The sequence below is a fragment of the Aquarana catesbeiana genome, linkage group LG10 (genome assembly GCF_042186555.1).
Source record: "Aquarana catesbeiana isolate 2022-GZ linkage group LG10, ASM4218655v1, whole genome shotgun sequence".
Classification (NCBI taxonomy): Eukaryota; Metazoa; Chordata; class Amphibia; order Anura; family Ranidae; genus Aquarana; species Aquarana catesbeiana.
The window spans coordinates 15582790-15608283 of NC_133333.1; the positions used below are offsets into that span (position 1 = coordinate 15582790).

General features: G+C 41.5%; 1 protein-coding gene across 4 annotated transcripts in view; it reads right to left on the reverse strand.

Annotated features, from left to right (window-relative positions):
* Positions 1–25494, reverse strand: part of LOC141110375 (uncharacterized) — a 41699-nt gene continuing 16205 nt past the window's right edge. Inside the window, exons 2-10 of one of the 4 annotated variants that reach the window (XM_073601686.1) lie at positions 24174–24284; positions 21117–21176; positions 19368–19478; positions 17947–18060; positions 15446–15544; positions 13007–13093; positions 7034–7120; positions 3423–3539; positions 1–269 (exon numbers count right to left, since the gene is read on the reverse strand). In XM_073601686.1, the coding sequence (XP_073457787.1) occupies positions 33–269; positions 3423–3539; positions 7034–7120; positions 13007–13093; positions 15446–15544; positions 17947–18060; positions 19368–19478; positions 21117–21137 (873 nt within the window). In that variant the 5' untranslated portion in view covers positions 21138–21176; positions 24174–24284 and the 3' untranslated portion in view covers positions 1–32. The remainder of the gene's footprint in view (positions 270–3422; positions 3540–7033; positions 7121–13006; positions 13094–15445; positions 15545–17946; positions 18061–19367; positions 19479–21116; positions 21177–24173; positions 24285–25494) is intronic. The other 3 variants (XM_073601689.1, XM_073601688.1, XM_073601687.1) reach the window with 3 other exon arrangements.

A 25494-nucleotide genomic window follows, 5' to 3' on the forward strand; every position in this document is an offset into this window, starting at 1 on the left:
TTTGGGTGAAGTTGGCCTTTAATACAGAGCATTTACCAAAAGTATTTTACAAATGGAACTGCAAGTTCTAGAATATTTGCTGCTTTTTTGGCAAAGTAGACAAAGTTGGACGAAGGTTCATCTGATTCCTGAATTATTCTTCGTAACCGCCAACTTTCAGACATCAGTTGGTTTCGTTGATCAATTAACTGTCTCCTTTCCTCTAGATATAGCCTCCGGTCTTCTAGTAATTGGCTCCTTTCAAGGAACAGCTGGTAATTCATAATCCCCTAAAACACATAGTAAATGAAAGTTAAAGACTGGAAATTAGTATGATACATCCTATAAATATATATATATATGACATGTCTGAATGGCTAACACTGTTGCCTTATGCCCCGTACACACAGTGGGATCTTCCAACGGAAAATGTTTGATGGGAGCCTTTTGTCGAAAAAATTCCAACCGTGTGTAGGCTCCATCGCACATTTTCCATTGGAATTTCCGTCACACAAAATTTGAGATCTGGATCTCAAATTTTCCGTCAACAAAATCCGTTTGCGTAAATTATGATCGTGTGCACACAATTCCGACGTACAAAGTTCCACGCATGCTCAGAATCAAGCAGAAGGAGCCGCACTGGCTGTTGAACTTTCTTTTTCTCGGCTCATCGTAGGTGTTGTACGTCACCGCGTTCTTGACGTTCGCAATTTCCGACCAACTTTGTGTGACCGTGTGTATGCAAGACAAGCTTGAGCCAACATCCGTCGGAAAAAATCCCATGGATTTTGTTGTCGGAATGTGCGATCGTGTGTACGAGGCATAAGGGTGCTGGGTTCAGTCCTATCAGTATTATGAATGCCTAGAGTTAGATTAATCAGGGAAATGGACAGATGGCTCTGCAACCCAAGGGTAGCTCTACCTCACTGGTAATGTAAATTCACAGAGGGGCTTCCAAAACCACTTTAAGGTGGAATCGAATAGAGAGCGAAGAACAGAAGACCAACACCAAGTGGCTAGAATATAAGGTTTATTTCACTAAATTCATTCGAACCTAATTGGTAGGTGCAGCCAAAGTGTTTTGAAGGGGGGGCCCAAAATTTTCCCCTTCATCACCGCTCGCGTTATATGCAGAACGGCTACTGGGTGGCCTTAGACAGATATTACAGTTTTGGCACATGAATACACATCTCCAGTTGCTCCTGCAGCTAATACTGGCTGATGAAAAGAGTTCCTATAAATGAACGCACCACAATTTTAACACGTGACGGGTCGGCCCAGTAGTGATTCTGCATGATACACAAGACCCGATGAACCCTGCAAGGCATTGACTGCAACTCTTGATCTTGTGGAAATGACTTTGGTGGATACAAATGTTTTGGACTCTAACCTTTGCCTGTGGAGCTCCTGTTCTTGGCTTTCCCCTGGTTTGAATGGTATTTATTGCTAGAGTTGGGCGAACAGTGCGGGCAGAGCTAACGTTTGGCATGAACATCACCTATCCACCCCATGCCCGAATTTGCAGGGCGTTCGGTGTGTGTTTGCCCCGCCAAACGCCCTGCAATGCACTCTGTGCTGCACAGTGCATTCTAAGCCCTGATTTGGGCAAAGTTTTGGATCATGTGCTTCTTTTTTGCCTAAGGTCCCCCTTAAAATCTACCTCAGTTCTGAAGGGTCTTTGCCCAATCAGGGCACAGTGAATAGCTGTTTTTTAAGGAGTGGGCCGGGAAGCCGGCCGCAGCATCCTTGACAACTGATGAGTCATCAGTTGGCCCCACCCTTACCTATATAAAAACTGTCAAATGGCAAGCCAGGCATTCGGCAAACCGTTGACGACAGATCTTTTTTTTTTTTCCAGGTTGGGCGGTGCGGCGGGCAACATGATTGAGGAAGGATTTACATCAGGGGACTTTTCTTCTTTTTTTTTTTTTAATAAAGGAATTGTCAAAAACTGTCTCTGTGTTTTTATTACTTTTTGACACTTTTTTGGTGAATGAGTAGGGTTTATTTGTACCCCATACTCATTCACATGAGGGGGCGAGATCTGGTGGCCCCCTTGTTAAAATGCTTGGCTTGCCATTTGACAGTTTTTATATAGGTAAGGGTGGGGCCACCTGTCCACATCACCTGGTGGCACCGCCCTCTTGTGACATCACCGATCCAGCATGCACTGGTTGGTGATATCATAAGGGGGCGGAGCCACCAGCCGGCAATAATCTTTTTTATTCAGCTGTCAGCAGGAAAGCCCATTGACAGCTGATGACTCATCAGTTGTCAAGGACGCTGCGGCCAGCTATCCGGCCCACTCCTTAAAGAACAGCTATTCACTTTGCCCTGATTGGGCAAAAACCCTGAAAAGATATAATAAAATCTTTGCAAAAATGTGAGGGGTGTACTCACTTTTGTGAGATACTGTATATGTGAAAATATACCATATGAAATATTTATGTGAACTACCACTGTAAGAGCTGCGCATCTTAAAGCCACTAGGGCTAATTGATAAACTATATAAAAAGAGGACTGCACTCTCAAGAAATAACCAAAAATGTGTAAATGAATGTGAAATTTTACCATATAAAACATTTGTGTAAATATAACTTGAAGAGATGCGCATCTTAAAGCCACTAAGGCTTATTGATAAACCACATAAACAGAGGACCACCATAAATCATGTGTTCTGCGCCTTTAAATCCACACAGTGAAAGGAAAGTGCCACCAAAGGAAGAATAGTGCTTCTCCTCCACCACCAGCACCCCCCCTCCTCACACTCACCAAAATGATGTGACCCCCTTTTCTTAAAGTAGGGTCAAACTCGCTTAGATAAGGATCTCTAAATGTCTTCACTGTATGCTCTCAATCCAGATGAATGTATCTCTCAAAGTGGACATCAGTGCTCCTGCACCTTTAAAGCTCACTGTTATAAACTCACTTACATTTGCCATTAAAAAGAAGCATTCAATATAGCAAGTGCGTTCCACCTGCGTCTGAAGAAACAGGAAGTGACGTAGCTCAGATACTCCACCAAACGCGTTTCGTCAGTTTTGCCTGACATCATTTGTGGATTTAAAGGCACAGAACACATGATTTATGGATTTTGTTTTATTTTAAAGGTACTGGATGCATGATTTATGGACTTTGTTTATTGTTAAATAATCATCTTCATATAATTTGTGCACATGTTTGCCCATTTTTGGGTATTCTTTGAGAGCGCTGTTTATACTGTATAGTTTATCAACCTACCAGTATTTTCCTGGATTGTGGGTTGAAACTGGAAAACCCCAAAAAGATGCACAAAAAACACAAGCAGAACAAAAAATTTGAAAACAGATATTGCAGGGTAAAACTGGGGACCACAAGCCAAAAGTGTTAAGCACTTGGTCAGCTTGTTGACTAAAATGATAAAATTGTTTATTATTTATTATTATTATTGTTATTATTATTACCATCAGAACAATTAAAACCATCAGAAGGATACAGAAAATGAAGTTCCAAGGATTTGCAATAAACTTGTTGTAGGAGGTCATCACAAAACTCTTTACCACGTGGATCAGTTTTTTAAACTAATAAAAAAAGACATTAAATTAGTTAAAAAGACATTTTGTGAAAAACTCTGTAAAATGGTCTTTAGATATTTGCACACGTTTTCTGGTGGTATTTGATCACCACTAGGTTTTTTGTTTTTTTTTGCGATATAAACAAAAAAATACAGAATTAAAATATATATGTATATATATATATATATATATATATATATATATATATATATATATATATATGTATATATATATATGTATATATATATATATATATATATATATATATATATATGTATATATGTATATATATATATATATATATATATATATATATATATATATATATATATATATATATATACGTATATATATATATATATATATATATATATATATATATATATATATATATGTATATATATATATATATATATATATATATGTATATATATATATATATATATATATATATATATATATATATATATATATATATATATATATATATATATATATATATATATATTTATTTATTTTAAACATATAAAACATATCCGATAAAATCAAATTTCTTCATAAATTTTGGCCAAAATGTATTCTGCTACATGGCTTTGATAAAAAAAAAATAATAATAATAATCCCAATAAGTATATATTGATTGGTTGGCATGAAAGTTATAGTGTCTACAAATAATGGGAAATATACTGGAATTTTTATTTATTTATATTTTATACTACTTATGGCGGTGATCAGCAACTTATAGCGGGACTGCAATAGTGCAACGGGAAATCTGACATTAACTGTGACTCTAATACAATGATCAGTTCAGTGCTAATACTATACACTGACACTGTACTAATGATTGGAAAGGGATTGGAAATCTAAGGCAGGGGTGCTCAACCTGTGGCCCTCCAGCTGCTGTGAAACTACAAGTCCCATAAGGCATTGCAAGGCTGACAGTTACAAGCATTGACTCCCAAAGGCTGAGGTATGGGACTTGTAGTTCCGCAACAGCTGGAAGGCCACAGGTTAAGGACCAATGATCCAGGGAGATCAAGAGGATAAATGTGTGCCTAACAATGTGTAATGTGTGTATTATTTGCGACTTTTACTAACATATCTCTTGGTTTCTTACCCCTGCTTTGCCATTCCAATTCGATCTGTGCCATTACTGGCAATAGGCTGCGACTTGTCATGTTAAATCGCATGACAAATCGCTCCAATGTGAATGAGGGCTTAGTCATAAAATGTATTTTTTAAATGTAAACAGTGTAAATAACTACAAAAAAAGAAAAGGAAAATGCCAAATTAGGACCAAATATATTGGTTGTATCAAGGTACAAATAGTGTTTGCTTGTTGATTAATATTCTTCTCTAGAGGGGTCCCTAGCAATAATATATCAATTACCTATTCAACTTTTTAATTAAAGGGGTCGTAAAGGCAGAAGGTATTTTATCTTAATACATTCTATGCATTAAGATAAAAAGGCTTCTTCTAGGTGCAGCAGCCCCCCTAATACTTACCTGAGTCCCATCTAAATCCAGCGATGTCCACGAGTTCCTCGGCTGTCCTGGGACTCTCCCTCCTGATTGGTTGAGACACAGCAGCAGTGCCATCAGTTCCCGCTGCTGTCAATCAAACTCAGTGAGCCAATCTAGAGAGAGAGAGAGAGGGAGGGGCTGAACCCCAGCTCCGTGTCTGAATGGACACACAGAGCTGCAGCTTGACTCCGGTGCCCCCATAGCAAGCTGCTTGCTGTGGGGGCACTCAACAGGAGGGAGGGGCAAGGAGCTTCAGCCAGGGACCCGAGAAGAGCTAATTGGGGATGCTCATGAAGGAAGTATACTGGGGATTGTTTTTTTTTGCAGGCTAGGGGTGGTTCTCATTACAATAATCCTTAAAGTGTGTTAAACCCCAGTGAACTTCATGTGTTTGGTTTCTTTTCACATGTTAAAACATACCATTGAATACCATCAATTATATCTGATTAACCACTTGCCGCCCGCCCACCGTCAATGATGGCGGAGCGGTGCACTCTCGCACTCCCGCTGGGACGCGCAGCGCAGCAACCGCGGCCGCGCCATGTTCCTAGGACACGGAGTGACCCCGAACTCTGTAAAGAGTCGATGACATGGCTCTTTAACCATGTGATCCGCCGTGTCTAACCACAGCCAGTCACATGTAAATGTGGCAGTGTGGGTAATCGGTTCTCATCGCCTCACACTGACAGAGTATGTGTTGAGGAGAGCCGATCAGTGGCATCTCCTCGCAGGGGAGACACCCAGACATGTAATCAGTGCCCTGATTACAGAAAAGCCCCCCAGTGCCACCAATCAGTGCCACCAATTAGTACCCATCAATGACACCAATCAGTGCTCATCAGTGACACCAGTTAGTGCTAGGGATGGGCCAAACAGACCCCTGTTCGGTTCGCACCAGAACTTTCAAACACCGCGAAAGTTTGGACCCCATTAAGGTCAATGAGACCCAATCGTCAAAAATCAATAGTCAATGGGACCCAAACGTCAATAATCAATTGGGGCATAGGGACCCAGAAATGCCCATGCGACGGATACATACCCATTAAGATAACCTTTGATACCTCCCTGGCTGGAAAACCAGAGACTCTTGACACGTTGGCTGTTGTCTGCCCCCAACCCCCTGGGGCAGACTGAAATTCTTTGCTGATGGGCACCAACACCAATCTTGTGAGGAGACTACTCACTCCACTGGCCCTGGAGGGCGCTCCAGGAGGGAAAATCCACCCTCATCTGCAACAGGCCTTTCAGTGAGTGTTGCAGAGGAAGAAGGCCCCCTGTAGAAGGAGTAGGCAGACTGTGGTGATTGGATGCTCACGAAAAGGTATTGCAGCCGGGCGAGAGGGCCTGCTTGAAGGCCACTGTTAAGTTATCATGGAACCAGCTGGGCCCATATGTGGTGGTGGAAGCCAATTCAGCAGAAGAAGATGTTGGGATAGAATTGGTACCAGACATTATACCCACTAAGGCCTTATTGAAAAGGGGGGGGGCGAACTGAGAATGAGCCACTGAGAGCCTAAGATGGCTGCTCCCCGCCCCTCAACAGCTCAGCACTCTAATAAGCATTGAAGGAAATGGGCAGAGAGCTGTAATTGAAAGTCTATAGCTCTCTGCTTACGGAGCTGTGAAAACCGAGCGATTGGCGGTGTTCAATTGCTCGGTTTTTAGTGCAGAGGCACCGGGGGGACAGATGCAACATCGGATCAATGCTGCATTCACCTAGGTAAGTATGAATCTGCAAAAAAAGAGAAACCCGTACTTCTCTTTTAACTATAAGTGCTGACATTCACCTGGCTGTGCTGTGTGGCACAGCTGTGTAAATCTCTGGTCTGGATTGGTGGAAATATAAGTTGGCAGGTAAACCAATCCCAATAATGTATTTCAACTGTGTATTTAGCTGTTTGCCTGGGGTTTGGCTTAAGATAAAAGCCCAATCTATTGTTATATATCATACAGGTATTTTTTTCTTAACAACTTACCAATTCAATAAATAGGTGAAGAGCAGCAGAAAAGATTTTCATGGTCATGTCCCAAATTGTGTTCATTTTCTCTGCCCCTTTTTTTGTCTATAATATAGGTAAATACATTTTTGGGAAATTATTTATTTTGAAGTACACAACTGGACATACCATCTTAAATTTACAAAGTCCCACCATAAGATAGTATTAGTTACAATGAGGAGGAGAAGCCCTCTATACAGGCACTAGTCATGCAGATGTAGCAATATGGACTACCATTGCAACGAACAGCTATTCCCTGCCCTATCTGCATACCACATTATCCCTCTAGTGCCCAGCGTTACTAGACTGACATCATATTTGTGATTGGGATTTGTAGTTCCATCAGATGGCTGTTCCCTTGCATGACTATACTCCCGGACTACATATCCCAGGGATCTTTGCTACCACCAAAGAGATTGCTAGGGAGAGCTATAAAAGACAACAGAGACCCACCCCGTGGACTCTTCCCGCGTGGGACTCGTATGTGAAGGATCTCTCCGTGCCTGGGGAGTAAGGTTGCGGCCTAACACGCAGTCTACAATTTCCTGCCTGACTGAGAAGGGGTCCAGCGTTGCTAGCTGTTCATCGGACATCTGACGAGCATCACTTCTACTGTGCAGTAACCCACGCTTCATGCTCCACAAAAGGCGATCATCGCAAGCGGCTCCGCAGCCAGGACGTCCATTTAGGATTCGCTAGCTGGAAGGCGTCAAGTCGGCCTGGTCGTTGGTGAGAGGGCTACCGCCCATCTTTGCAAGCCTTTCCTTTGTTTTTTCACTGGGACACTGTGTACAGACAGCTTTACTTTGGGAACGTTTCACTGCACCTTGATTTGAATACTGTATATAAGTATCTTTAGCTACAGTCATCACAAGATATACTACCACTATGTTACAACACCTTATTCGACTGCCGATGAAGACCATCAGATCTGCAACGGGGACATTCTGTCATTGCTGCTAAAAGGGACCTCATACCATCCATGTTTAGCACCATCTTTCATTAGGATTAAAGCTTAAACAGGTCGGCCTGGGTTCGCTTTCTTGAAGTACTGTCAGAATTGATGCTTAACGTTTGCTTATCCTTTCAGGTTATGTTCCAGTGGTACTTTATTGTACATATGTGAATAAAATATTCTGTTATTTGTCTTAACTGGCATTTCCTGAGGAGTCATTCGACTGAGTTTGTGCTGTTAACCCCAAACTCAGTTGAACTATCACCTCTCTTGTACAACCATATCTTAACTGAAATATTTCAGTAAACGTTAATAGAATATAAACGTCTTGAGTGTTATCTTATTACTTAAAAGTGTTGCAATGATGTCTGAACCCAAAGTGTCAGGTGGGTTGGAATGTTCAAAGGGTCATGGCAATGCAGATGAGCAGGGAAATACAAGCAGTCCCCAAGGAGGCCGTGCTACATTTGGGGGCTCGTCCGGGATGCCATCTGCAGTGGGCCCTAGCCAACCTAGCAAGAGCCACAATCCACGTGGGAGGCCGCCTCGAAAGCCACGGCTGCCTGGGGCAGGAATCATGGAGCTCAACTGGAGAGAAGCACTGTTCTAAAGATCTCGGGGAGTGAGCACACCGAGGGAGAGATTAGAAAGTGGGTGAGAGCTCTGGCCCCAGGACACTGGGCCTACATAGTAGACTCAGAAGCTGAGTATGACTTCGATCAAATCTGGGTATTACTGGAGTGGCAAGAAGAGACACCTGTATGTTTCCAGAGGGAGGAGGTATGCCTAGCCAAAGGAATAATTGCTAGAGTGATCCCACTCAAAGTGGGGGGACAGCCTACTGAGCAGAAGCCACCAATAAGGGCTAAGGAGAAGGGCCCAGTATCGGTGGGGGCTGACCCCCAAGAGGCCAATGTCCCTCCCCTCTCTTTTTACACGGATATGAGCCATCTAGTCGATAGTTTGGTGAAAAATGGGGCTGGAAATGCCAACCAGAGCTATAGGAGACTCAGGTTCTTCTCAAGACAGTTACCAACTCCTATAGGGGAAGATGAGTTTGAAACCTTGATGAGTCAAGCTCTGCAAGCCATGGAAGAATGAAGTGTTCCAAAGGCTGTGATATGACAATGGCTCAGTGAAAGTATCCAAGGCTCAGCAGCAAATGTGATTCGTAATCTGATGGGAAAGAAAACTTGTATTGCCATGAACTACATAGACACCCTGATTGCTGTATTTGGGAGAGTTGAAACTACCACAAACCTAAAGTACCAATTCAACCACACCCACCATAAAAAAGGGGAGAGCCTGTCTGACTACATATCTCGTGTAGACAAAATGCTGCACCAAATTATCCTCAAGAGGGGTATTGATCCCAAAGATGCTGACCAAGCTTGTCTAGACCGGGTTCTGCAAGGGGCTAGGCCAAATCACTCGATTGTATTAAAGTTGTTACTAGAGAGAACCAAAGTGGTGCCCACATACCCTGAATTGATAAGAGAAGTGCTAGAAGAAGAGGCTTTATTAGAAGAGGAAAGCCAAAAAGCCAGGGAAGTAGGTCCTATTGCTGGAAATAGAGAGAAAGTGGTGGCCCGAGCTGTTCATGCGGAGATGAGTTTCTCAGATGAGGACAGTGGAACTGAATCCGGACCAATAGGGCTGGCCATTCCTGACACTAATAAACCAGCCGGTGAACTTGGGCCAACCGAACCAATGGCCCAAACTCAGGTGTATCATGCCTTGATGCAGGTAATGGAGACCCAAGCAAAGGTCCAAGAACAAGGGACTCGCCAAGGGGATTCAAAATTTCCTCAAGGACGAGAGAAGAGATGTTACAGATGTGGGAAGGTTGGACACTTTCCGGCCGAGTGTCCCAAGGTCGGCATCAGCCCTCAACTACTTACAGACATTCTGAAAGCCTTACAGAAATTACTCTTCCCAAAACTGGTGGGAAACTTCAGGGGACCTCAGTAAAGGAGCTAGCTGAGAGTCCAGAGGGAAAACTGAGCTCCAAGGCAAAGGGAAGGTCTAAGAAGAAAAAGGGACGCTAGCCACCTGCTGTCCCTCCCTTTACTTCAACAAAGGAAAGACCTAAGAGGAAAAAGGGACACACAAGCCATCTTCTGCCCCTCCCCTTTCCCTGCCAAGGAAAACAAAAGAAACAAAACCCTCAAGGAAGGATAACCAGAGGCAAGAAATCAATGCACACCTTACTGAGCAAACAGTTAGACCAACTCTGTTACTTCCAAAAGGGCTGATTGGGGCCCAGACTATAGAGTCACCTGCTGCAAATCTACCAAAGAACTTAGTAGGGCCCTCCCCTATAGTCTCAATACAAGTGGAGGGCATCTATACTCAAGCCCTACTGGATATGGAGAGCCCAGTTGACACTGCTGTACCGAGATTTTTATCACAAGTACTTGAATCATATGCCTTTGTGCAAACTTGAGGAGTTAGAAATTTGGGGCATTGAGACCCAGAAATGCCCATACGATGGATACATATCCATTAAGATAACCTTTGATATCACCCTGGGTGGAAAACCAGAGACTTTTGAGACGTTGGCTGTTGTCTGCCCCCAACCCCCTGGGGCAGGCTGAAATTCTTCGCTGATAGGCACCAACACTAATCTTGTGAGGAGACTACTCACTCCACTGGCCCTGGAGGGCACTCCAGTAGGGAAAATCCACCCTCAGCTGCGACAGGCCTTTCAGTGAGTGTTGCAGAGGAAGAAGGCCCCCGTAGAAGGAGTAGGCAGACTGTGGTGATTGGACACTCACGAAAAGGTATTGCAGCTGGGCGAGAGCGCCTGCTTGAAGGCCACTGTTAAGTTCTCATAGAACCAGCCGGGCCCATATGTGGTGGTGGAAGCCGATTCAGCAGAAGATGTTGGGATAGAATTGGTACCAGACATTATACCCACTAGGGCCTTATTGAGACGCGGGGGGTGAATCCCTGTCAGTGTGAGGAACGTCACCGGTCACCCTATTAGTCTGAAGCCTCGGATGGTGATTGGAAAAGTGAGTGCTGCCACCCCAGTGACGGGGAATGATCTAGTGAAAAAGGGAAATGGAAAAGAGACACTGTCCATTGCCCAAATCTACCCTCAGGATGGGGGGAGAAGATTAAAGCCCAACTAGCCCGATGGGAGAAGATGTTCTCCAAACATGACTTTGATGTGGGCTGTGCCAAGCGTGCTCAACATGGAATTCGGCTAACTGAAGATAAGCCTTATCATGAAAGGACCAGGCAAATTCCTTTGTGTGACCTGGAAGACCTTAGAGAACAGTTGCCTGTGCTGAAGAAATCAGGGGTCATCAAGTAATCCAGGAGTCCTTATGCTTCCCCTATCGTGGTGATGAGAAAAAAAATGGGTCCCTCCGGATGTGTATTGACTACCGAACTTTGAACCAAAAGACTATCCCAGACCAATACACAACCCCCCCCCCCCCCCATAGGAGAGGCTCTGCAGTGTCTATCAGGGGCCAAGTGGTTCAGTATGCTGCATATAAAGAGTGGATACTACCAGATACCCATGCATCCAGATGACCGAGAGAAAACAGCCTTCATCAGCCCCTAGGATTTTTCAAATTCGACCGAATGCCTCAAGGATTAGCTGGGGCTCCTGCCACTTTTCAGAGATTGATGGAGAACACCATGAGTGATATGAACTTGGTGGAAATACTAGTGTACCTTGATGATATCATCGTGTTTGGCAGAACATTGGAGGAACATAAAGCTCGGTTGGAGAAATTTTCCAATGGTTACACGCAGAGGGGCTAAAACTGTCGCAAGAAAAATGCCAGTTCTACCAGACCTAGGTTACGTACCTTGGATATGTGGACTTGGACAAGGGGGTAGCTACGGACCCTCAGAAGTTGGGGGCCGTTACTCCCTGGCCCCGCCCGAGCATTGTCACAGAATTGAGGTCATTCTTGGGATCCTGCTCCTACTGTGTCCAATCAGTGCCCATCAGTGCCTGCTCATCAGTGCTGCCCATCAATGCCGTCCATCAGTGTTCATCAGTGCCGCCTATTTGTGCCACCTATCAATGCACCACCAACAGGGGAGAAGGGGGGGTGGCTGTGTGTGCACTGTTTGCCGCCCCCCAAAAAATATACCACCAGCCACCACTGTTATGGAGAATAAGAGAGAAGAGGGAATTCATAGTCCTATCTTGTTCCGGTTATCTTGATACAGAGAGTGTTCTCATCATAGGACAGGAAGAATCACTAGTGATGAGGACAAAAAAGCTGCAATATATATTACTTACCTGTTTTTGGGAGTTTAGATACACTTTAAAGGAGAAGTCCAGCCTGAGCTTGTTTGGCTGAGCTTCTCCTATGGATCACAGGAGTGCAATGCATTTCGCACTCCTGTGACCCCTTTTCAGCAGAGAGCGGTCTGCAGTCTGACGTCACGGATATCAGTCCAGGCACCGTGTCATCCCGACAATAAAGTCTGGATCCGCTAGGTGCCTGGACTGATGCCTGTCTCAGCCTCTCAGGGAGCCACTGAGCCACTGAGAGCCTGAGACGGCCGCTCCCCGCCCCTCCACAGCCCAGCACTGCAATAAGCGTGGAAGGAGATGGGCAGAGAGCTGTAATTGAAAGTCTACAGCTCTCTGCTCACGGAGCTGTGAAAACCGAGTGATCGGCAGTGTTCGTATCGCTCGGTTTTAAGTGCAGAGGTGCCGGGGGGACAGATGCAGCATCGGATCGATGCTGCATCCACCTAGGTAAGTACGAAACTGCAAAAAAAGAGAAACCTGTACTTCTCGTTTAACTATAAGTGCTGACATCCACCTGGCTGTGCTGTGTGGCACAGCTGTGTAAATCTCAGGTCTGGATTGGCAGAAATATAAATAAGTTGGCAGGTAAACCAATCCCAATAATGTTTTTCAACTGTGTATTTAGCTGTTTGCCTGGGGTTTGGCTTTAGATAATAGCCCAATCTATTGTTATATATCATACAGGTATTTTTTTTTTTTAACAACTTACCAGTTCAATAAATAGGCGATGAGCAGCAGCAAAGATTATTTTGGTCATGTCCCAACTTGTTTTCATTTTCTCTGCCCCTTTTTTTGTCTATAATATAGGTAAATACATTTTTGGGAAATTATTTATTTTGAAGTACACAACTGGACATACAATCTTAAATTTACAAAGTCCCACCATAAGATAGTATTAGTTACAACGATGAACCGAATCAAAGGTATTTTGGGATTGGTAGTTCCATCAGATGGCTATTCCCTTGCACGACTATACTCTCGGACTACATATCCCAGGGATCTTTGCTACCACCAAAGAAATTGCTGGGGAGAGCTATAAAAGACGCCAAAGACACGCCCCGTGGACCCCTCCCGCGTGGGCCTCGTATGTGAAGGATCTTTCCGTGCCTGGGGAGTGAGGTCGCGGCCTACCATGCAGTCTACAGTTTCCTGCCTGACTGAGAAGGGGTCCAGCGTTGCCTGCTGTTCATCGGACATCTGACGAGCATCACTTCTACAGTGCAGCAATCCACGATTCGTGCTCAACAAAAGGCGATCATCGCAAGCGGGTCCGCAGCCAGGACGTCCATCTAGGATTCGCTAGCTGGAAGGCATCAAGTTGGCCTGGTTGTTGGTGAGAGGGCTACCACCCATCTTTGCAAACCTTTCCTTTGTTGTTTCACTGGGACACTGTGCACAGACAGCTTTACTTTGGTAACATTTCACTGCACCTTGATTTGAATACTGTACATAAGTATCTTCAGCTACAGTCATCACAAGATATACTACCACTATGTTACTACACCTTATTGGATACAATTAATGAGCTCCGACTGCCTATGAAGACCATCAGATCTGCAACAGGGACATTTTGTCATTGCTACTGTAAGGGGCCTCATACCATCCATGTTTAGCACCATCTCTCATTAGGATTAAAGGTTAAACAGGCCGGCCTGGGTTTGCTTTCTTGAAGTACTGTCAGAATTGATGCTTGACGTTTGCTTATCCTTTAAGGTTATGTTCCAGTGGTACTTTATTGTACATATGTGAATATAATATTCTATTATTTGTCTTAACTGGCATTTCCTGAGGAGTCATCTGACTAAGTTTGTGCTGTTGACCCCAAACTCAGTTGAACTATCACCTCTCTTGTACAACCATATCTTAACTAAATTATCTCAGTAAACGTTAATAGAATATAAACAAACGTCTTGAGTGTTGTCTCATTATTTAAAGGTGTTGCAATGATGTTTGAACCCAAAGTGTCAGGTGGGTTGGAATGTTCAAAGGGTCATGGCGATGCAGATGAGCAGGTAAATCCAAGCAGTCCCCTAGGGGGCCGTGCTACACAAGAAATAACAAAGGTCTTTTTGATCCACCATAGCAGGTAGTTAGTCCTAAGGGATACAAACATAAACTGTCAGGCACCATTCAGAGCAAAGGTGGGCAAGTGCTGAGGAGACGTCAGTGCTAAGAAGAAGACCTGGCATAGTTGCCAATACTAAAGATGGCACACCTGCTGCTGCTTTTAAAACTTTTTTTTGCATTGATCCATGTCCCCTGGGGCAGGACCCAGGTCCCCAAACACTTTTTATGGCAATAACTTGCATATAAGCTTTTAAAATGAGCACTTTTGGTTTTTCATGTTCGTGTCCCATAGACTTTAACGGTGTTCCGTGGCTTTGGAATTTGCCGCGAACACCGCAGAATGTTCGTTGTTCGCCTAACGTCCGAACAAAGTTCAGCCCAAACTTATGCTCGGGCCAAACCGTTCGCCCATCCCTAGTTAACACTAGGGGGCGATCAAGGGGTTAAGTGTGTTCCTAAGATGTGTTCTAACTGTGGAGGGGAATGTGACTCACTAGAGGAGGAGACAGATCGTTGTTCATACTTTGTAGGAACACACAATCTGTCTGCTCTCCCCTGACAGAACCAGGATTTGTGTGTTTACACACACAGATCCCGGTTCTCGCTCTGTCACAAGCGATCGCGGGTGCCTAGCAGTCATCGCGCCCTCCAGGCACACGCATCAGCTCCGGGGACACGCTGCGGGCGTGCGTGCACATGCTAGGGCTTCTTAGAGAGCCTAAGTACAGCTATGACAGGTCGCCCAGGGGAGCCAACCTGCCGCAGTATAACTGTGGTGGCTGGTCAGGAAGCGGTTAAAGCAATCTACCCCCCAGAAGAAGACCGCGACTGCACAGGTCGAAACGCGTCGGGTCTTCAAACATCCAACATTATGTAATGCAGTGCTGTGTACGTGTATGTTTGCATTATCATTGAATATGTATTGTTCAACCAGAGCTCATATTTTAATTGCACATAATATTGGACATTTTTTGTAATAAAAGGAATTTTTTATTCATATCCTTTTCTCTGACATTTATTACAATGCTGCTTAAAAATCCCTTGGAGGAACCTTCCCATATTACCAAGTCATACAACTTACCAATTTAAGAAACATCTGAAAGCCCCACTGACAACGGTCATCCAAATACGTTTTGGTCTTGTACCAAAAGGCTATAAATGTCCTGGTTCTTTTTTGTTCCTAATTTGAAAGAGATGTTGTTGAAAATAGTAAGATAAATAATATTTTTAAAAATACATAGATATGCAATTTAATTTCAAATGGAAATATTTCTATCCACCAATGTACTGTCTACTGCTGCAATTTCATTATTTTTTTTTTTTGGTTGATGTTTGTTTTTAAATAATAAATGTGCTGAAAATCTATTTAGGCCTCTTGCAGACTGCAGCTTGAAAAAGCTCAGCACAGATTTTATTTTACTGAGCTAAAATACAGCAAAACGAGCAGAATGCAAGTAAATGGGCGGTGCAGTACCGCATTTCGCCAGAGGTGCGGGGACGCCGGAGACACTTGGAACAGTTCGGAGCTGCTCGGAAATACTCGTAATGATTCGGAAATACTCCGTTCACAAGTGTTTCCGAGCCTTTCCAAGGCTTTCCGAGTACAGCCGAGCTGTCCCAGAGTATTTCCGAGGCTCTCCGGCGCCCCCCCCCCACCTCTGGCCACATGCGGTATTGCATGTAATAGAAGTCAATGTGAAAATAATTATCTTCATTTCCATTGACTTCTATGGGGGAAACTCGCTTTGATATGCGAGTGCTTTGGATTACAAGCATTCTTCTGGAACGGATTATGCTCGTAAACCAATGTTCCAATGTAATTGTATTGTGCCTATGCACACAGGCGTGCAAACAAGCGCCGTGCATTGTGCAGTTTAAAAAAAAAAAGAACATTCTGCATTTTTAGTTGGTAATTTATGCCTCATGCATGCAAATGCGCGCAAATGTCCTTTTGCATACTGTACAAAACGAGGGCACGAGAATAAATGTGTGCGAAATTGCGCAAAAAACTCGTGAACACATATACGTGAAAATACTTATTTAAGAAACTCCTGAAAAAGTAGATGCTTAAACAGGAGTATTGTGTGCAAGAGACCTTTGTCTTGTAATTCAATTTTATTTTAATAAAGCAAACTAGATGTCTGTACCATTGTGAACTGTCATCATCTCAAGTTTTCATCAACCTCACACGGAAGCCTAAAGCGCCACCTGCTGGCTGACAGAGAATATACACTATGTAGTTTGCTTTTATAAAACTGGAGAGTGCAAAATCTGGTGAAGCTCTGCATGGTAGCCAATCAGCTTCCAGGTGTTATTGTTAAAGCTTAATTGAACAAGATAAAAATAAGAAGCTGATTGGCTGCCATGCACAGCTGCACCAGAATTTGCACTCTCCAGTTTTAGTGAACTACAACGATGTGTATACGATATTTATATGTTTTATATAGTTCTGGCTTAACCACTTGCCGACCAGCTGCCGCAGTTTTACTGCGTCAGAATGGCACAGCTAGGCGAAACAATGTTATGTAACGTCGCTTCCCCCTTGTGGCCACTAGGGGCGCACGCCCCCGGAGCCGATCGCTCGTGACACACCGAGAACCTGGGATCTGTGTGTGTAAACACATAGATCCCGGTTTCATGAGGGGAGAAGAGACTGATCGTCTTTTTATACAAAGTATGGACAGCGATCTGTCATCTCCCCTACACAGTCCCCTCCCCCCCTTCAGTTAGAACACACACACAGGGAACACAGTTAACCCCTTGATCGCCCCCTAGTGTTAACCCCTTTCCCTGCCAGTGACTTTTGTACAGTAATCGTTGCATTTTTATAGCACTGATCGCTGTAATAATGCCAATGGTCCCAAAAATGTTTCAAAGAAGTCCGATGTGTCCGCCATAATGTCGCAGTCCCGATAAAAATCGCAGATCGCCGCCATTACTAGTAAAAAAAATAATAATAATAAAAAAAAATGCCATAAATCTATCCCCTATTTTGTAGAGGCTATAACTTTTGCGCAAATTAATATACGCTTATTGCGTTTTTTTTACCAAAAATATGTAGAAGAATACATATCGGCCTAAACTGATGAAAAATTAGCTTTTTTTAAAAAAAAAAAAAATGGGGATATTTATTATAGCAAAAAGTACAAAATATTGTGTTTTTTTTCAAAATTGTCGCTCTTATTTTGTTTATAGCGCAAAAAAATAAAAACCGCAGAGGTGACCAAATACCACCAAAAGAAAGATCTATTTGTGGGGAAAAAAAATGACGTCAATTTTGTTTTGGGTGCAACGTCGCACGACCGCGCAATTGTCAGTTAAAGCGACGCAGTGCCGAATCGCAAAAAATGGCCTGGTCATTCGGCAGCCAAATCTTCCGGGGCTGAAGCGGTTAAAACGTAATTGCATTTTTTTTAATTTTTTTTTTTTTTTTAGCCTTTACCATAATGAATAAGGAAAATGTATAAAACTCTATTTAACATTTCATTTAATTACCAGTCTATTGCTATGTATATTATACTATATTTATATAAATTATATTATAGACAAAACATATAAATGTTCCTTTTTATAACAACTTACCAGCTCATAAAATAGAAGAAGGGCACAAAAAAATAATATATGTTGCCAGTGACGATACAAGAAATATGCTGTCTGGTACCCAAGTATTTTTACTTTCTCAGATCCACTTCTTGTCTAAAAAAAAAAAAAAAAAAAAAAAAAGTAAACACTTTCTTGAGGGTATTTTCACTTTTCCATGCAAGTAATGAGTATAATTTTATATACACTATATTACCAAAAGTATTGGGACGCCTGCCTTTACACGCACATGAACTTTAATGGTATCCCAGTCTTAGTCCGTAGGGTTCAATATTGAGTTTGCCCGCCCTTTGCAGCTATAACAACTTCAACTCTTCTGGAAAGGCTGTCCACAAGGTTTAGGAGTGTGTCTATGGGAATGTTTGACCATTCTTCCAGAAGCACATTTGTGAGGTCAGGCACTGATGTTGGACGAGAAGGCCTGGCTCGCAGTCTCCGCTCTAATTCATCCCAAAGGTGTTCTATCGGGATGAGGTCAGGACTCTGTGCAGCCCCAGTCAAGTTCCTCCACCCCAAACTCGCTCATCCATGTCTTTATGGGCCTTGCTTTGTTAATGTTAGCTGTTGTTTGCTAATGTTGGTTTGGGCCACGACAACTGTTTTATTAAACGATTTTGCTTTCTCCCCTCTGTTCTCCCCTCATGCTTAGTGCTAGTTAGTTCAGTCCTATCTAGACCCTCCCCGTTTCTTCCTTGTTCCCCTCAATCAGTGGTAGTCATTCACAGAGACAGAAGAGTCATTGTTTTCTTACACTTCAAAAGACTGGAAATACATCCTCTGTACTGCAACTGACGGAAGTAAAATTGGGTTGGATTTAAAGTGGTTGTAAACCCTTTTAAAAAATTCCAAAAAAAAAACCTGCAAGACAAAGGCATAATGAGCTAGTATGTATAGCATACTAGCTCATTATGAATTACTTATCTGAGATCGAAGACCCCCGCAGCCGTCCTCATTCACCGCTCCGGCAGCCGACATCTCTCTGGGGGGGTTACTTCCGGGTATCGCGGCTCCAGCGCTGTGATTGGCCGGAGCCGCGATGACGTCACTCCCGCGCATGCGAGCGGGAGCCGCCGGTAACGGCACAGTACAACTGAAGCAACGGCACCTTCAGTTTGCTTAAGTGCGCATGTGCCGATGACGTCGGCAGATGCAAATACAGGGGATATCTCCTAAACCATGCAGGTTTAGGAGATATCCAGGGTAGCTACAGATAAGCCTAATTATAGGCTTGCCTGTATTATATAAAGTGGTTGTAAAGGGTTTACAACCACTTTACCCCCTGTGTCTTGCTGAAGAGTTAGGCTGCCTGTGGATGGTGCCAAGTCAGCAAGTGGCCATACTGTCTGAACAGACTGGGTCCAAGCACACATATCAATGCATAAAGCAGCATTCGAAACACATACCTTCCCAATAAAAAGTAGAAGCATCTCTAAAATAATACATCTCTGCCAGTAGTCAGCCAAATCTCTTTGTGCATTGTGCCAGAATGTTTTGATTTGCTGGATTCTTTCATTCTGAAAAAAAAAAAAAAAAGAAAAAAAAAAAAAGGAAAATATTAAAGATTTAATTCAGAACACAGTAGTGAAGTAGAGGTCAGCAGGTGAAGTTACAGTAGCCAGTGTGGGGGGGGGGGGGGGGGGCAGGGAACGGGGGGCGGGGGGGGGGGGGGTACACGATCCGACACACCCAAAATCACCTTGAAACAGCAACTGTTGAAGCCCCTGTAGAAAATGATTTGATTTGACTTTCCACCCACTGGAGTAGTCACAGGGGCAGAAAGTGAGGAGGAATTCAAACATTTTTAGTTGTCTATAATATTATTGTCTAAGGTGGGAATTCAGGTCAGCCAATTCTCATTTGCTGTTACATAGTAGGTGAGGTCGAAAAAAGACACAAGTCCATCAAGTCCAACCTATGTGTGTGATTATATGTCAGTATTACATTGTATATCCCTGTATGTTGCGGTCGTTCAGGTGCTTATCTAATAGTTTGTTGAAACTATCGATGCCCCCCTCCCACTGAGACCACCGCCTGTGGAAGGGAATTCCACATCCTTGCCGCTCTTACAGTAAAGAACCCCCTTCATGCTTTTGATGTACAGAGAGGAAGAGGTGGTGTTCTGATAGGAAGAGGTGGAGCATAAAGAGGAAGGGACGGGGTTTACAGACAAAGGGGTGGGGTTTACATATGGAGGGGTGGATCTTAAACAGGAAGGGATTTCCACATCCTTGCTGCTCTTACAGTAAAGAACCCCCTTCATGCTTTTGATGTACAGAGAGGAAGAGGTGGTGTTCTGATTGGAAGAGGTGGAGCATAAAGAGGAAGGGACGGGGTTTACAGACGAAGGGGTGGGGTTTACATATGGAGGGGTGGATCTTAAACAGGAAGTGAATTCCACATCCTTGCCGCTTTTACAGTAAAGAACCCTCTCCGTAGTTTAAGGTTAAACCTCTTTTCTTCTAATTTTAATGAGTGGCCACGTGTCTTGTTAAACTCCCATCCTTGTCTTGCAACTCCAGGAAGTAAAAAGTAAATCTCCCCCGTGGGACACATACAGCAAAATCTATCTTGATAAGGGTTAAGGTAGAGTGTAATTTGAGACCTGAGTGGAGAGAATGGACAAGGCCCCTGTACACAACCTCATAAGGAAACATGAATAGCTGAGACTGTCAATTACAGGTTGTGTACTGTAGCTCTCTCCCCCCCCCCCCCAGACACCCTTGGAGTCATAACAGCCTTTCAGAAATTACGTTTGCAGATAGCAGAGGAAGGAGAAGAGGAGACAGAAATCACATTCGGTGCTTTGGATTGAGGCAAGTACATACTATAGAAGGATGTGCTTTGTTCATTTTTTTATATCAGAGGTTTACAGCCACTTTAAGCTTGTATATCAGTTATCATAGTCACCTCTGTGTACAGAGACTTTCATTCACATGAAGATTGCTTTTCTACCCCAAAACAATGGGAATGTAAAGGCAATTTGAAGCAGCTTGGTGCAGTTTAGAAGGAGGCCCAGTGCTGATCAGGAGGCTAACAGGAGCTTCTTATATTTTTGTTTTAGTGTTTATATATTTTTTTTTTATTCCATTGATTATTGGTCCCTTAAATAAACCAAAGTTTTAAAAAGTTATAACATAATGTTGAATACTTACAAAGTCATCTTCCATATTCATTGCTGAACAGAGTATAGAATATCACTAAACACAGATCACCTGAAAGAAATAAAAGGTGATTCAAAAGTCATTTTAGAGTTTTTATTTAATTATTTCCAGGAATGACAGGTCACCTAAAATAATAATCATCATCTTCAATATGATTTAATAAGGTTTTACAAATGTAAAAAAAAAAAAAAAAAACTGTAGTGTAATCCCTTCCCGACAAATGTACCCATACTTGCACAGCCGCACATGGTGGTCCCAGCACAGACACCGAGCTATCAATGACAGCTCCAGGTCTTGTACTAACGATCAGGAACCAGAAAGCCCAATTCCTGATCACTTCCTCGCTATGATAAACTTAAATGGAGAAAAAGATACATTGTATAATAAATTGTATGCGTACAGGATCCATTATATTATTTCAAGATGTAAAAGGCGCCAAACCCTATGTAAATGCGTGTGACAGCTGCCCCTTTAAAGCGGAGTTCCACACAAAAAATGGAACTTCCGCTTTAAGGGAAGGTGACCCCCTGACATGTCATGGCATGTCATTTTTTTTATAATGTAATATATTATATGATATATATAATATATTGTTTACATACAGGATCCATTATATAATAGATTGTATACATACAGGATCCATTATATAATAGATTGTATACATACAGGATCCATTATATAATACAATGTATACATACAGGATCCACTATATAATACATTGTATACATACAGGATCCATTATATAATACATTGTATACATACAGAATACATTATATAATACATTGTATACATACAGGATCCACTGGAAAATATATTGTTTACATACAGGATCCATTATATAATACAATGTATACATACAGGATCCACTATATAATACATTGTATACATACAGGATCCATTATATAATACATTGTATACATACAGGATACATTATATAACACATTGTATACATACAGGATCCATTATATAATACATTGTATACATACAGGATCCACTATATAGTATATTGTATACATACAGAATACATTATATAATACATTGTATACATACAAGATCCACTGGAAAATATATTGTTTACATACAGGATACATTATATAATGCATCGTATACATACAGGATCCACTATATAGTACATTGTATACATACAGGATACATTTTATAATACATTGTTTACATAAAACATATATTATAAACTATATTGCATTTGTTGCTTCTTGTAAGAAGGAAATTGTGTGCAAAAAAAAAAAATACAAATAAAATATAGGTAAAATAGCTAGATTAGGGTTTGATCTAAGTCAATGTCAGGGTTAGAATTAGGGTCAATAGGTCATGGTCAGAGTCAAAGGTCAGGGTGAAAGGTCAAGGTTAGTGTATTTTAGGTATAATAAAAAAAATGTAAAAAAAAAAAAAAAAAAATGTATTATCAATGTCAGTTAGTGTCAGTGTATTTTGGGTAGGATTTAAAAATGCACACTGTTGTTTTTGGGCCCTACTACATGTACAAACAACAAATAACATACACATATGTGGTATCACTATGATCGTCAGGAGCTAGAGAGATTATTCTGGGTTGTTGTTTATTACTTTGTGCCAGTCTTTGATAATAAAGAAGCATCAAAGGATAGCCATTTAACACCAAATGAAAGCCCAATCTGTCCTAAAAAAAATAAAAAAATAAAAACAAAAACAAGGCATAATACACCTGAATACACTAAGTAGTTGTGATATGTAAAGTTTTTTAAAGTTACAAGACTGTGTTCAGGCATGAATATTTGTTTTACTTTCTGTCATAAAAGGGGTTAACAACACAATATCAGTAGAAGGTCCTTGTATCAATTATGGAGCATCAAGAAAATTCATGATCTTTCCTTATTGATATAAATTAGATTTAACATTATTAGGTAAGATGTCCAGTAATGTTATCTGAAAGTCATATGTTAATGTGTATTTTTATTCTATTACAGATTTAGTAAAGTAGGACTAGGAATTGCCTAAAAAGAATTTTAAGAAGATTTGGTATGATAATACATATATATTCTCTTTATCTGTAAAAAAGAAAGGAAAAGGAAAGTGGAAAAGAGACATAGAAGGATAAAAGAAAAGATACTGAGTATTTTCAAACGTATCGGTACTTGTGCAAATGCGCCGATACCGGAAACCGATACTTTCAGGCTCGGTTCTTCGAGCTGTCAGTGGGGTCTCCCCTGTTGACAGCTGAAGTGTTAAAGAAGTCCCGTAATTGGAGTTGTCAAAAAAAAAAAAAAAAGCACCTGGCAATGCTTGTTAACAACATTGCTCAGCCACTGAAATGCTAAAATAAAAAGAAACATTGTTTCTTTTTGTATCTTTCTGTTTCTTCATCTGCAAATCAAAGGGATGAGCAAATGTTCCTCTGTTTAACCCCTTATTAACCCTTAATTTACTCGAATCAGCCTTAATTAACTCCCTATTCTCCTCCATTTAGTTATTATTTTCCTGCTTTTTGTATAAACGATAAACAATTCAAACTTTTTTTTTGTTTGCTTTGTTAGTGAATATTTTTACACATTTACATTAAAAAAGTGCAAAAAAAAATCTATTTATTTAATTTATAACTTTTCAGTGCTTTGTACCATTGCTGACAGCTGAAGTGAAAACAAAACAGTTGCGATAGGTATTGGTAATTTGTATCGGCGAGTACTAAAGAAAAAAGTATCGGTACTCGTAAAAAAAAAAATGGTACCGGTGCATCCCTATCTGAGATGCTTCCCGACCTTTAGCGCTGTAATTAGTGAAGCTCATAGTAACTGCTTATTAGAAAAGTCTTGCTCTGACTTAGCAAGAGCATTTCAGACCTCTGCAGAGAAACTGCTGCTTCCACCCAGAGAGAGCCAAGGGTCCTTCTCTGCTGTCCTATAAAAATGTACAATTGCCTAAAGTGCAACTCAAATCAAAACATGTTTTTCAGTCTTTGGACAGAGTAAGGAAGCAACATCCCCTTTGTCAAATGTTTAACATAGTGTTTCCATAGTGGAGATATAATATAACATGGGAGAATTTGTTTCTTACCTTTAATGTGTCCTTTCTGTTCCTCTTCCCACTAGACAATATCGCCAGACAATGGTGAGGTGAACTAAAAGGAACCAAGAATCCTCCGATTATGAATAACGCCAGTATGTTCTAGATTGATGATAAAAAAAATAGATTTTTTTTTTAGCAAGGATTCTCCATTCTCATGTCTTTGCTATCTTCAGTTTCATTTCTCCAACTTTCTCTGCAAACTCCAGTAGCACCGTCAGCACTGATTTTCCTGTCTAACCAGTTTAAAGTGGTTCCTTAATGCGTTATATTAGGGAAAAAAATGTTTCCAGTACCTGCATCGCCCCCCCCCACCTCCCCCTATACTTACCTGAGCCATATATATATATATATATATATATATATATATATATATATATATATATATATATATATATATATACATTGTGACATGTTGGGGTTTTGTAGCTCAGTGGTAGCACCAAAACAGCGAGTTTACTCCACGCCAGAAAGAGATTTCAGGGCTTTTCCTGCCCATTTTTATTTAAAAGAAAGTCAAAATTCATACAGGTATGTCTTCCCACGCAGGGGGTTCTCACCATCAATATGAACAAAACATAATGTTTAGCCTCTTGGCACTCTTGGCAGCTTTACTGCTCCAATTAGTACCTCTGGGTCTTCCTGAACATTAGCACCTTTTAGACACGTGCAATTCGTTTTGTCGAATTTTAGCATCTTTCGGACATTCGGATGCATCCGAATAAAAAAATAACGAATTTCAACTAATACGAAAGAAATTATAGAGAATATAACGAATTAATTTGACATGATTCAGTAATTCGGTAATAAAGATCTAATGAAACAAAAAGGTCAACTCAAAGTAAATCTTACAGTCCAGTCAGCTGATTCATTTTGTGCTGGAGGTTGGATTACTGGCAAAGTGCATTCCTGAGAACTGAGTGAGAAGGGTGTTGTATTATATTTGAGCGGAGGAGAAGAGATATTGTCATTGTGTGTGTTGTATTGTATTTGAGCAGAGGAGAAGAGATATTGTCATTGTGTGTGTTGTATTGTATTTGAGCAGAGGAGAAGAGATATTGTCATTGTGTGTGTTAATAGATTCAATAAACAAACGACTTTCCAAACTACGAATCATTATCACGAATCAATATACATACATAAATATCGAATTTCAACTAATATGAAAGAAATTATAGCGGATATAACGAATGAATTCGACATGATTCAAGATTCAGAATAACGAATTTCAACTAATACGAAAGAAATTATAGAGAATATAACGAATTAATTTGACATGATTCAGTAATTCGGTAATAAAGATCTAATGAAA